At 39.7% G+C, this 13453-nt stretch overlaps 2 protein-coding genes across 8 annotated transcripts; one reads left to right on the top strand and one right to left on the bottom strand.

Annotated features, from left to right (window-relative positions):
- The first annotated feature begins 1341 nt into the window (after window positions 1–1341).
- On the top strand, window positions 1342–5500 carry LOC117642806 (ras-related protein Rab-5C). Of its 3 annotated transcripts, none has more exons than XM_034381368.1 (6): window positions 1342–1536; window positions 2484–2657; window positions 2745–2896; window positions 2980–3196; window positions 3312–3464; window positions 3540–5500. In XM_034381368.1, exons 2-5 carry the CDS (start codon window positions 2492–2494, stop codon window positions 3422–3424), a joined length of 648 nt encoding a protein of 215 aa, XP_034237259.1. In that variant the 5' UTR covers window positions 1342–1536; window positions 2484–2491; the 3' UTR covers window positions 3425–3464; window positions 3540–5500. The 3 variants fall into 3 exon arrangements, with proteins under 3 accessions (XP_034237259.1, XP_034237261.1, XP_034237260.1); XM_034381370.1 differs by lacking the exon at window positions 1342–1536 and adding an exon at window positions 1655–1678; XM_034381369.1 differs by lacking the exon at window positions 1342–1536 and adding an exon at window positions 1815–1839.
- Window positions 5501–5957: 457 nt separating this feature from the next.
- Window positions 5958–10968, bottom strand: LOC117642805 (cyclin-Y-like protein 1). Of its 5 annotated transcripts, none has more exons than XM_034381367.1 (7): window positions 10162–10968; window positions 9032–9453; window positions 8906–8937; window positions 8634–8828; window positions 8425–8558; window positions 8030–8182; window positions 5958–7947 (listed from the first exon to the last, which is right to left on the bottom strand). In XM_034381367.1, exons 2-7 carry the CDS (start codon window positions 9243–9245, stop codon window positions 7659–7661), a joined length of 1017 nt encoding a protein of 338 aa, XP_034237258.1. In that variant the 5' UTR covers window positions 9246–9453; window positions 10162–10968; the 3' UTR covers window positions 5958–7658. The 5 variants fall into 5 exon arrangements, with proteins under 5 accessions (XP_034237258.1, XP_034237255.1, XP_034237254.1 ...); XM_034381364.1 differs by having other exon boundaries at window positions 10107–10251; XM_034381363.1 differs by lacking the exon at window positions 10162–10968 and adding an exon at window positions 9933–10081.
- Between the last annotated feature and the right edge of the window lie 2485 nt (window positions 10969–13453).

The following is a 13453-nucleotide window of genomic DNA, read 5'->3' on the forward strand; positions in this document are numbered from 1 at the left end:
GTCGGTGCTGACGGGTGGCACGGGGGTCGCCACTGCGTCGTGCAGTCCCGCTCCCCAGGCCCGCCTCTGCTGGCTGGGCCGCTCGGCCACCCCTCCCGCGCCCGCCGCCACGCCCCACACCCCCGTCGGCGTCGTCGGCGTCCCCGGCGTGGTGGCGCCGCACCACCTCTCGCAGCTCACACCGTCCGGGGCGACGGCGTTCATCTTGAACGCTCGCAGGCCGCGTCCGCATGCGGTGCACCGCCACTGACCGACAAACCCAGTCTCTCCGATGGCGTCGTCCACTGTGAAGAGACGTGCATTTTATTCTGTTCATACTGACGTCGTTCTTGTGATATGTGTCACGATCTCTTGAGTTTCTGTTGCAACTTGGTCACTTTTTGCCGTTTTTGTAACTAATTTACTGCCATGGCCCGGACCAGTTGCCCTCTCCCCAGTTTCCTTTGGAACACTTATTTATTAACCTTTTGCATTCCGATTGCCTGTAACTACTGGATAACTATAATTGGGAAGTTCTGACCAATCCTCTCTAATTTTTTGAGGGAAAATAATATCTTATTTTACGATTTTCCCGATAATAATATTGTCTCTATTTAATGGTATTGTTGTTTTTAATGTAGTAAGTCGTCTGTTTGAATTTCATGCGCTGATTTTTGAAGTGCACACTTGACTGAAATCCTTTTTTATTTTTTTTTCATAGTTTAAGATAATATTTTAACTTTTGAATGTTTGAAATTTACCTCTCATTGTAAGGATTACTAATGAGTTCTGGTTGCTTTCAAATTTGTAAGTTTTTGAACTTGAAAAACTCTCAACCTAACAATTTGTAGCACGCTGCTGGATAAAAGAATCAGAAACACAAATAAAATTTATATTTGAAAACATAAAATGAGCTCTGTTGAGTATTATCCCCCCCCCCACACACAATCCCCAACCATGCCACAACCGTCTCTCAATACTGATGGAAAGACAAAAAGAAACAGGACCAAAGCAATCAGCTCGTAAATCATTGGAAGCGTCCGAAATGCCACATTTCGGGTTTTCCCTCTGTCGCTATTTCGATTCGCGTCTCCGATTGAATTTCGCGGTTTCTCGTATGACGTAACGCAAAGGCGAGAACTACCACTCCGCCGGCACCGCGCGATATAGATCCCACTAGTTTGCCCCTAAACTTGGAGACAACTTGTCATTTCCGGCCCGAATTTTAACCCATTAGCTCCGCGTCTCTATCACGATGCCCCTGGGAGCTACTCTATTCGAAGTAAAGAGGACAGGCTAAACGAAAATAAGGTGCCGGCGGAGGAGTACATTATTTTTGTGGTCGTGGACGGGGAGTTTCGCTGCCAGCCGCTCTGCCAGCAGCAGCGCTGTCGCTCGCTGTACTGCTGCGTGCGATCCTTTCCTGTGTGTGCGAAGTCATCAAGGCCTTGTTTAGCCAGTGATTTCAAGTTGTCCACCACCACCACATCTCGGAATTGAGTAAATTTGCTTCAAGGAAACTCCAACTCGACGACTGGAACGCTTAAATTTTGTCGGGTACGTGGCTTCGCGATCAAAGTGACGGAGAAGGGTCGCGTATTAACAATGAGTGACTGTGGCCTAGGTTAGGCCTAAGAGGAGCATATCTCTGTACGACCCTGCCGAAGTCCGAGTGTCAACTTGAGAGCGAATTGCGCTGGTTTGTGGAGCCAAGCACAGTGACCACCGGGGGGCGTTTAGGGGCCGCCGTCCTTGCCGGGTCAGCCCTTTGTCTGAGTTGGCCGAGGAGCGGTTTAGGCTTACGCTATCTGTCAGATTGGCTGGCCCCTGTGTATGTGTACGGTGTATGGAACGACTTCGGTATGGCCGAGTATTGTGCAGTCAGCTGATGCAAAGCGGAACTTGACGAAGGGAAGGGTTGCATTTGAGGCTCGACGGAACGGTGTCTCCGTCCGTGCGGCTCTAGTGGCTAGTGTTTGGTGTCGCGGAGGAGAGAGAGGCACTCGCTGACCCAGAAAGTGTTGACCAGTCGGTGCACTTGTTTACAGGCTAGACCAGCCCCGATTGCACCTGTGCGCGACCCCAGTTCATGCTACTCTGTATCTGTCGTTCAAAAAGTCGTAAATTTGGTCCTTATCAAGTGTACAGAGGCTAGCTTGCTCATGTGCAACTTTTGCTTCATTTTGTCATTTGAAAAAATATTGAGTTAGCTCTGTGACAGTTGACATGTCTTTCTCTGCTGCATCTTGTGTTCATACATTTTCTTCACAATCAGGGATCTATTAAATGTCCTCAATATCTTTGTTCATGGATGCACTCATATGTGCCAAATGAAGCATGGCTGTCACTGGATTATTTTTTAGCCACTAAGTTGTCCTATGTATATTGGCTGAATCAATGTTTTGTATTAAACGTATTGAAAGCTATACAATAGATTTCATTTACTTTTCTTATTCAGCTTCTCTTGACATTAATAGATTTGTTCTACCCTGTTTTCCTTACAGTGTGAATCATGGCTAACCGAGGTGGACCAGCCCAGCGGCCTAACCCGCAGACACAAGGCAAAATATGCCAGTTCAAACTGGTTCTCCTTGGTGAATCAGCTGTGGGGAAATCAAGCTTAGTTTTAAGGTTTGTCAAGGGTCAATTTCACGAATATCAGGAGAGCACAATAGGTGGTGAGTATCAATTTTGAGATTCAACATTGTAAGATGTATCCTGTTTTGAGGATGAAAACTATTCCTTAAATTATCCTTATTTTACAGCTGCTTTCTTAACGCAAACCGTGTGTCTCGAAGATACAACAGTTAAGTTTGAAATTTGGGATACAGCGGGGCAAGAGCGATATCATAGCTTGGCTCCCATGTACTACCGTGGAGCCCAAGCCGCCATTATTGTATATGACATCACTAATATGGTGAGATGTTCTCATATTTTCTGCTGTTTGAAATATCAATTTATCGTGATTATACTAATGATTTGTGTTTATGTGTGGTTCAGGATTCGTTTGGACGTGCCAAGGTCTGGGTAAAAGAACTTCAGAGACAGGCATCTCCCAATATTGTAATCGCTCTAGCAGGCAATAAAGCAGATCTTGCCAACTCAAGGGCAGTTGAGTGTGAGGAGGCCCAAACGTATGCAGATGAAAATGGGCTTTTGTTCATGGAAACATCTGCAAAAACTGCAAAGAATGTGAATGAGATCTTTCTTGCGATTGGTAAGTTAATGGCTTAGTTTCTAAAATACTTGAAATGAAAGCTGTTGGTCTTCTATTGTTCAATGTCGATTAAGCCTTACAATTTTCCATTATGTTTTCTTCTTTCCTATCGTAGCAAAGAAATTGCCTAAAAACGAACAGGCATCTGGAGCTGGCTCCACAAACCAAGGCAGGCGCCTTCAGGAATTGGATGGCTCTCCCAAGGCAGCGGGTAACTGCTGCAAGTGATTCTGGGCTTTTAAGTCACACTTTTTGCCAGTTTTATAAGGTAAATATTCTATTAATTTTCCTGAAAGTGTTAAACATTTGTGTGGTTTAGGGTTCTCATTGTATTTTCGTTCAGGTATGCTCTGTGGAGGCACTAGTGAGGCACTTCAATTGGCCGCTTGCTCAGCTCGGAACAAATTTAAGAATGGAACAATGACTGACAATGAATTCCAATGGATGGCCATGTGAATAAGTGAAGTCCTGATCTGCCGTTGCCCTCAGCTGCTACCTTTCATCAAGCCCCCTGCTCTGGTGGGCTGTCATACAGTTTTTAAAAGAGACTGGCTTAAGTGCCAACAGCAATTTTCTAGTGCATTTTTTTCTGTGTACTGTGTGAATAGTGATGTTGAGGTTAGAATGATTACTAAACTTACCATACTCATTATTGGTTAAATTGTGAAATTTTAAGTGAAGAGGTATGCAGCCACTGAGAACTATGTATTTTTAAAACCGTGTTCAGTAATATTTTGGATTGTTCTCATTTTTGTCCCTGTAAGCCAGAATTTTAGTCACCTGGGATTTTCAGCTGTGAAAGAAAAATAATTAATGTGCACCCAAAAGAACTTGCAATGATGCAGATTTATTGTACTTGGCACTTGCCCTGTCCATTGTATATTACCAATAGATGCAAGGATTCTGCATTTTCTTATGAAGTGATGTTATTTTGATACATGCATCGTAGTGTCCCTTGATGAGTTTTGTGATTCTCTCAAGTGTCACTTTGATGGTACCCTTTTTTCATACTTTATTGGTTTTTAATTTATTGTTAATGGAATAGTGAGATGATTGAGTTGACTATGCTAGCATGGAGCAAGCAGGGGTACTGTTTGGGATTGTTCATCAACTTTGTTCTTCACCGTTATTGTCTGTAAGTTTTATCAGATTTGGTGCAGCTTCTGTTGATAGGAGTAACAAGCTGTAGCACTATTTGTAAGAAATCATTTGCACCAGGCAAAAATAAGGCTGATCAACCTGACTGTTTGCAAAACACTTCACTCAGGTTAATGTTCCGCATCATCAAATTTAGTCCCAAGCATGGCCATGAACCGTACTGAGATTTAGATGCAGTCTGCTTTGGTGGAAAATGAAAGTGGCCTCTGCATCTAAGGCTGGCAAAATAAATTTTTAAAAACCAAGCTTAGTTTTCCACCTAAATTTTGTCATTATGTTGCATTTGGTTAATAATGTTCACCTTCATTTATTCCGCTGGTGTGAATGGATGCGTTCTTGTGAATTTGAGTGTGTGAGATTTTTATATATACATGCATATATATAATATATATATATTATATATATATAAATATTATATATTATACAGAGTAAGGGAAAGTCCTTAACTGATTCCATTCCCCCCATTACTGGTTGCGATATTGTTGTTTTCACCCATTTAGTAGTACATTCTGTATGAAGACCAAACTTTATAATTTGCTTTTGTCTTAAAATCATCTGGATGCACCAGTGAGTCAAGAGCCTCATGTGATGTTTCATAAATCCACTTGTGTAAACATGATGGATTATCTAACCAATTTCTGGCATTTTTCAAATGCTGTGATTCTTCCCACCCAGCTATACAGCACATTGTCTTTTGCAATTGTCTTTTATATTGTCTTTCTTTGGATGTTGAAGGAGAGCAAAGATCTGCAGGACAGACATAAATCTTCTCTTTACAACATGCCATTTTTTTTTAAGAAAAAAAAAAAGAAACTTATGTGCATAGCAGCCTTTTTGGGTAATAGTTTAACTCTGTAATTCCCTTCTTTCTTGTATCATATCAGGCAAGATATAATCCGTACAATCTTCTCTCGGTTTTTTTAAATTATTGTTTTTATGTTCTTTATCTAGGTGTACAAATTAGAGTTTATGGTTGATGTACAGTTTTATGAGTTCTTTACGTTTTCAAAATGTCAAAATAAACTGGTATCCCATGAAGGCTCTGCTACAAGCAATGTATTATAATTATTCAAAAGCTTGCTTATCTTCTGTCTGCACAGAAATTTAGATTGTACAGGTATAAAATAAAGTTATGATGTATGTAAATTGTTCTTGTTTAATGTAAAACAATTAATGGTACCTTCAAAGAATTGGCCTAAACCCAAAGCTTGTCCGTCTGTGGTCCCTGGTTGCTACACTGGTTCAGCCACTTAAGACGGGTGTGGGGAATGCTGGGTGGTATTGAGGTGGTTGATTGGAAGGGAGCACCTAAATCCTGACTTGTTTTCCACACTGTTGACAAAGTACCTATTGATTCTATTGAAATTGGATTTAGAGTCTTTAGCCACTTGGAAAACCACAATATGTATGACAATTTCGATGATTGAACATTGAGTCAAATATGTTAAAGCCTGAGTCGTCTACGCAAGTCTTCTGCTCCATGTAAGTGATCATACAACTCAGCGTTTCGACTGTGCCTCAGCACTCCCAGCACCCGTCTCAACCGGGCAAACCAAACCCTAGGTAATATTGCAATGCAGGAGTGAAAAGAATTATTATCAAATTGGGTAAATGCGGTCACTATGTACCATTCAAAGGAGTAGATGTCACTTTATTTCTTCAGGAAAACCCACACAAAAAAAATAACATCTGTACTCATCACTACAGTGGCCAATCTTTAACAAATCATGAAACAAGGCATTACTTTAAATATATGGTATACACAGTTGTAAATGAAGAAAGAAAAACTTAAAATAACCTGCACTGTTACCTTTAAACATAGGGGAAAAAAAACAGAGTTTTAGGCAACCCCAAACAGACTAAGAAACGACAAATTTGGTACAGACAGGAAGCAGAGGACAAACAGTTTCAATGATTAGTTCAAAGGAAGTAATAAGGAATATGAATATGCAATCTGATCAGTTCAAAATTACACAAATCTACAGCCATATAAAAATAAATTTGCTTTTGCTATACTTTCTAGGAAGCAATGAAAGTTTTAAAATTAAAACAACTATTGAGCTGTGTTGTAGTGTTTCTAGATATCAGAACAAAGTTAAAACAACAAAGTTAATGTCAGACACAAATACAGACTTACAAAGCACTTCTAAGTCAGCTAAAAGACTAAGAATACAACTGATGGGGTTTGGTAAATCAAAATTCATTCACAGGAAAACAATGACCTACAATCTACTGGAACAAACACTTAATAGTAAGAGGTGAAACTAACAATAAACAAATTTAAGAAACAGTACACATACAAATATAATAAGAGTAATAATAATACAGTAAAACTCTGATCATAAGGTGCATCTTTTCATCCATTAAAAGAAGCAGCAGAGAACAATTGTCAATAACTTAAAAAATCTGCATGCATCTTACAATCAGAGGTTTTCAGTACCCACGAATGAGTAAAATTGTTAGTATACCTTTCAGTTCCTTTTTTAAATGGGATTGGAAACATTCCTTTAAATGCATAGCCAAACATAGTCTCAAGGTTATTTGAAATTATTTCATAGTAAGTTTGGCATTATGTATTAATCACATGTGTGTTAGATTACTTGTTACCATGATTGATTGAAAACTCTTCATCTAGGCTGTTCATAAACAATGTTGGTTCAGACATCACTTACAGATATAAAAATTCATAATAAACATGTCTTACAAGGTAATAAATATTTAGGGAGAACACCAGTCAGAATGTAGACATATACCAAAAAAGATGACAGGAAAAAAAAATTCAATATGACACTTTGATCAGTCTAACACAAACCAGTACAAATATTGGGTATGAGTACCCAATACTATACAAGATACACAATTCAGTCCCAGGAAAGATGCGGAAAGGTGAATTTAGTCAGTCAGAAATTAGGAAAACTATGGCCAATTTCTAAAGGAATAGACACAGCATGGTAACAAAGCAAGAACCTATTGCAATGTGCAAAGAAAAGAAACAAGAATTAACCAGTATAATAATTTCGGCACGTCTTGCAAAGTTTATGAAAAGATATTTGATTTGTTTCACCCACATGCTCATCTAACACAGCCACATCCTAGAGATACAAAGTGAGGTGGAAACCATTTAAAATTCTACAGATCATGACCATCTGTATTGAATGATAGCAGTATTAATTTCTTTTGATTTTGTTTATCAAACAAAAAAATAGATTTTCAAACAGTGCAGCTAAATGAAACAATAGCTCCAACAAAGATGGAAGAGATTAAAAATAAAGAAAGGGACAACCTACACAGCACCATCACAAAATCATGACAAAATGGCAACACTGCGCCTGGAAGGCTGACCATTTAATGTCTCAAAGCTTCTCCACTTCTTTAAACCATTGCGCACTGCTTCGGCAGTGATTTTATCTTCACAAACACGAGACATAGCTTCCAATCTTTGGGCTCTATCTCGACTGAGAGGTTCAGTGGGGAATGCAAGATCGTTGTCTTCAGCCAAAGTGCGGAGGTCAAAATAATACTTGGCATACACACTTGACGGCACATTAATATTAAACTGGAGCATTTCTAAAAACTGCCGTTCTAATTCATTCCTGTAAGACAATTACATATTTGTATTCATAAACCAAAAAGACGTAACATGCTATATTGGAAATAATAATTTTTATATCTTACATGTCTTCCACATTAATGTCTCTCAAAATAAGGCAGTAGTCAACATTCCATACTGCTTGGTCATCCCAAACTTTTGACGCCAAAAGAATGGCTCCTAGAACAATCCGTTTCCAATTCGCTGGTGAAATATCAACTTCAGCATAAGTCAGCAGCCTGTGAAGGGTACAAGGATGTAATTATAACAGAAAATGTTACATTAATACAGCAAAGTGCATTATTCATAAACCACAAGACGGATTTTAAGCAACATTTGGACTCCTCCACCTCACCACATGACTTGGATTACCCAACCATCTGATGCACTAGGGATAGGGAAGTGGGCAAGTGTGGAACTCCATTCTCCCCTAAAACAGTAAAAAGGTTCATGAACTAGGTATTTCAAAACTCTCGCTTACCTTTCAAGGTAGACTAATGTGATGATGGCACATTCAGCAGTTAGTTGAGATGCATTAAACAACGTGCGAACAAATTTGTAAATGAGCCTATGTTCAGGATTATGCTGATCATAGTCATCAGGAACAGGTGCTTGCTGCAAGGATATTTTGATGACATAAAAAAATATGACAGTGTAAAAAGAAGTATATTCAGTTAAATAGAAACTTACTGTTAAAGGATGCAACTTCTCATCAAAAATATCAAGTTGTCGATTTGATCCACGATGCTTAATATGGTAATAAATAGCTAGTGACACACATTTAACTGTATTCTTTAAATTAGGCTGAGAAACAGTACTATCATCAAGATAAATGGTTGAACAGGAACTACTCTTTTTCAAACCAGGTTTCCCTGCATCCAAGATCTGAAATATAGACGCCATGAGATCATTGACATCACACTGTTAATAATGAAAGAATTGTAAAGCTAGATGGCACTTACGTGGTTTTGACTCTTCTTCCTTGTAAGACCATCTAACAACAAAAAACAAATGAAGGTGATTACAAACAAATGCATAATAAGTATGACAAGTATATGATTAAACTGATAAAAAGCAAGTTCCATTACTTTCTTGTATTCGAGATCGCTCTAGAAAAATGGTTGAAGCTGTAGGATGCAAAGATGGATCAGCATCCCAATCTTCTGGTTCTCGTTCAGAAATATGTTGAATATTTCCAACACTGCCTTCTCCTTCTCGTGGCATGTGGGGCTCTTCTTGGTAATCATCTTTACGTTTTGGAGCTGGACTTGAATAAGAACAGCAACTGTTTTTGTTACCCATATCTACTTGGAACACAATTTACTGGAATCTGCTATTCATTTCAGAACTTCAAGAGTCAGTTGCATAAAAATGTGGTAGACTGTTCAGCATTCTTTGGAGAGGTACATTGAATGATTTAAGAATACAAAGATTCTTTACACTTCTTTACCGAAGATACCTGGAAGTAATTAAACGAAGGGTATCGTCATGCCTAGCCCCACATAGATCCCTGGAAAACAAGAAAAAACAGAACTTCAGGAAATGCAAAACACAATTTTGAAGACCACAGTTGGTCATGAGTTTTAATGGAGCAATGGGAATAGAGGTGCATTAAATTGTGATGATGGTTTTGCTCCGTTTGTGGAAAAGTTAGGTGTTCTCCTTCAGTAAACTAGATAAAGAAAGTTATTCTAGTAAAATGACATTTGAAGGAGGTTAAGCCCCGTCAAGATTCATAAATCCCTCTGAAATAAGAAACCACCTAAAACAGCAAACAGCCACGAATTCAGTGATACCTATTGATTTGGATTCCATGAGAATGTTTGAACGTACTCGATGACAAGAAGCACTTGGAAATATGTAACTTTCCAGCCGGTAGACGGGACGGCCTAGGCTAGTGACAGCCTTGATCCACCCCGTAACACCGGTGCCGTGTCCTCAACATTCACTTTTTTTATGGGCCTCTGCTAGCTTATTGATCAAAATTACCAGGATCCCGTAGGTCTGTCGTGACTAGCTCCGCGGCATAATTTGTAAAATTATTTAATTAAAAACATTTTGGGTTTCTGCTATCGGGGTTGATCTGCAAGCTGATAGCTGCCATAACCGGAAGTAAATACATTCGTGCACAACTTTGGAAAAGGTAATGTACGTTTCACTAACTTTTTCGTTTTGAAATATGCTCGCGATTCATAAAAATACGATCTCAATATTATACCAGATTGAGATGTCGTCTCGTCACAACATCTCTGCCATAAAATATTTACTAGAGGCTACTGCGTTAGCAACTTTTTCACTTTGGGCGTGTTGCCAGTCTGTTGCGGGGACGTACCAGGCGGGGAACGCCCGCACGCCAGCAACAGAAACAGATTCGGTTTCCCCCACCCTCACAGACGGGGAGGGGAGGGCGGATGCATGATGATGGAAGCATAGTGCGCTTGCTGTGTAGTGGTCTGAGCGGCAGCAGCCCGAAGCCGGCGTCAGCAGACGACAGAGACGAGATTTCTGGCAGACCAGACAAACACAACCCTTCAAGCGTAGCAAAACGAAGAAAACTCGACCAACAGCAGTAAAACTGACCAACTTTGAGGATTTAACAGAATTATATCAAATTCTTTTGCAAGAACAATACTTCAACTAATGTGTAAACCATTAAATGTGAAGTCCGCAAGTCTCACCGAAAAGCCAGTACAGAAGTAGTAAAATAAATTCATGTTAAATATCCAACATAAATGTCTTTTTCAAATGTCTGCATCACATTATTGTGTCTCCCTAAAATATCTGCTTCTAGTTCATCAACTAAGGCAGTCAACTAAATTTTAAGTTGATGTTGTAATAATTAACACATAACCACAGTAAAATGCGACTTATGTGGAATTGGTGCTATAGATTTCAATATCTGAACAGGATAGCAGTCAAGAGCTGGTTACACTGAACAACTGAGATAGGAACGAGAATTGAACGAATGGAAGACGATCCATTCTTTATCTCATAGAGACTTATGACACTAGCCGCATAAATGTATTACTCATCACAAAAAAATTAAATAAAGCAATACATTTTTCCAAACTGGCTGTGCATCATACATCATATACCACCTTCAAAATTGGGTCGATAAATCGGTTAGAATCACCCACAAAGCTAACATACATCGTCCCCATTGGATTTCATGCATCTCAGTTATCTCAGTGTAAGACATTATCCAAATCTGCTTTATTTTTTATGGTGATAATTCACTTGCAAGAAATGGAAAGAGCCTAATGCAGAAAAAAATTGTGCACTATCATCTGCTGCTTGTGAGGAAGCAAAGATACTGGAATACACAACACACAGTAATCAAATCAAAATTTAAAAAAAGAAATCAAACAAACAACAAACAAAAAAAAATGAAGAGAGAGACTATGCTCACCTAATTCAAATTCTGTGTAGAATTTTCAAAATATATTTAATTATTTACATTCGAAAACTGGGCATCCTGGCGCGTCAATACGTCAATACCCCGCGCGAGAGAGACCTCCAAATCATGGGCAAAAGTTTTTCCTTGTGCATCTGAGACAAAAGATTGTGAGAACTTTTCTGCAGAAAAACGGATTTAGAACAAGTTTTATTCTATGGTGTTTTGCTATATCTTGAAAGGTTTCTTAATAAAATAGAAACCGAAGTTGGATGTTGGCATCATTCCCAGCCCCCTGGCTCAAACGCTGTTTGTCAGAGAAAAAATTCTTAAGGAGAAAAGTGTTTCAGTTTTGTGAGAGGAATCGACGCGTGCCATCGCCCAAGTCGTGGTTCGAATCTCCATCGAAATTTTTTTTTTCATGCGTAGGACCATTTTTGTCAGTTCCATTGCAAAGATGGCATTTTTTCAAAGCGACTGCTTTTTTCCGGGTGCTGATAGGATAAAAATTGACCAAGATACGGTCCTTTAACCATCTGAAAAGCCCATATTTTCCGATAGTCTAATATTCGGCTCTATTAAACCTACAGCGATGAATTTGTGCTAGAACTAATTGTTTTGTGGCGATTGACAAAAATGTAAAGTTTCAGGTCGATATCTCCAACCGTTCGTAAATTACGGCCAAAGTGCAACTTTGAGTTTTGCCTTTGAGGGCGTTCCATGCAACAGAGCTCGGCCCTGCAGCCGCGAACAGGGTGATGGTTTCAAGTCGCATTTGTAACATACTAGAAGCCCGTGTAGCATCCGAGTTGGTCTCAAAATGACTGGCGTGCCAAGTAGAAGGCCTAGCATCAGGTTCGCATCGCATTTCAAGCGATTTTAGGAAATAACAACGTTCTAAACGAGTCGCGTCGTCTGCACCCATCCAGGTTCTCCCGCCCTCAGGCACGCGTTCTGATTGGCTACTGCGGTCATGTGACACTTTGGCGTGGGTGGGGGCCAGAAGCAGCCAATCAGAACGCGTGCCTGAAGGCGGGAGAACCTGGATGGGTGCAGACGACGCGACTTGTTTAGAACGTTGTTATTTCCTAAAATCGCTTGAAATACGATGCGAAACTGATGCTAGGCCTTCTACTTGGCGCGCCAGTCATTTTGAGACCAACTCGGATGCTACACGGGCTTCTAGTATGTTCCAAATGCGACTTGAAACCATCACCCTGTTCGCGGCTGCAGGGCCGAGCTCTGTTGCATGGAACGCCCTCAAAGGCAAAACTCAAAGTTGCACTTTGGCCGTAATTTACGAACGGTTGGAGATATCGACCTGAAACTTTACATTTTTGTCAATCGCCACAAAACAATTAGTTCTAGCACAAATTCATCGCTGTAGGTTTAATAGAGCCGAATATTAGACTATCGGAAAATATGGGCTTTTCAGATGGTTAAAGGACCGTATCTTGGTCAATTTTTATCCTATCAGCACCCGGAAAAAAGCAGTCGCTTTGAAAAAATGCCATCTTTGCAATGGAACTGACAAAAATGGTCCTACGCATGAAAAAAAAAATTTTTCGATGGAGATTCGAACCACGACTTGGGCGATGGCACGCGTCGATTCCTCTCACAAAACTTAAACACTTTTCTCCTTAAGAATTTTTTCTCTGACAAACAGCGTTTGAGCCAGGGGGCTGGGAATGATGCCAACATCCAACTTCGGTTTCTATTTTATTAAGAAACCTTTCAAGATATAGCAAAACACCATAGAATAAAACTTGTTCTAAATCCGTTTTTCTGCAGAAAAGTTCTCACAATCTTTTGTCTCAGATGCACAAGGAAAAACTTTTGCCCATGATTTGGAGGTCTCTCTCGCGCGGGGTATTGACGTATTGACGCGCCAGGATGCCCAGTTTTCGAATGTAAATAATTAAATATATTTTGAAAATTCTACACAAAATTTGAATTAGGTGAGCATAGTCTCTCTCATCATTTTGTTTGTTTGTTTGTTGTTTGTTTGATTTCTTTTTTTAAATTTTGATTTGATTACTGTGTGTTGTGTATTCCAGTATCTTTGCTTCCTCACAAGCAGCAGATGATAGTGCACAATTTTTTTCTGCATTAGGCT

This window comes from Thrips palmi, unplaced genomic scaffold (assembly GCF_012932325.1).
Source record: "Thrips palmi isolate BJ-2018 unplaced genomic scaffold, TpBJ-2018v1 HiC_scaffold_16, whole genome shotgun sequence".
Taxonomy (NCBI): domain Eukaryota; kingdom Metazoa; phylum Arthropoda; class Insecta; order Thysanoptera; family Thripidae; genus Thrips; species Thrips palmi.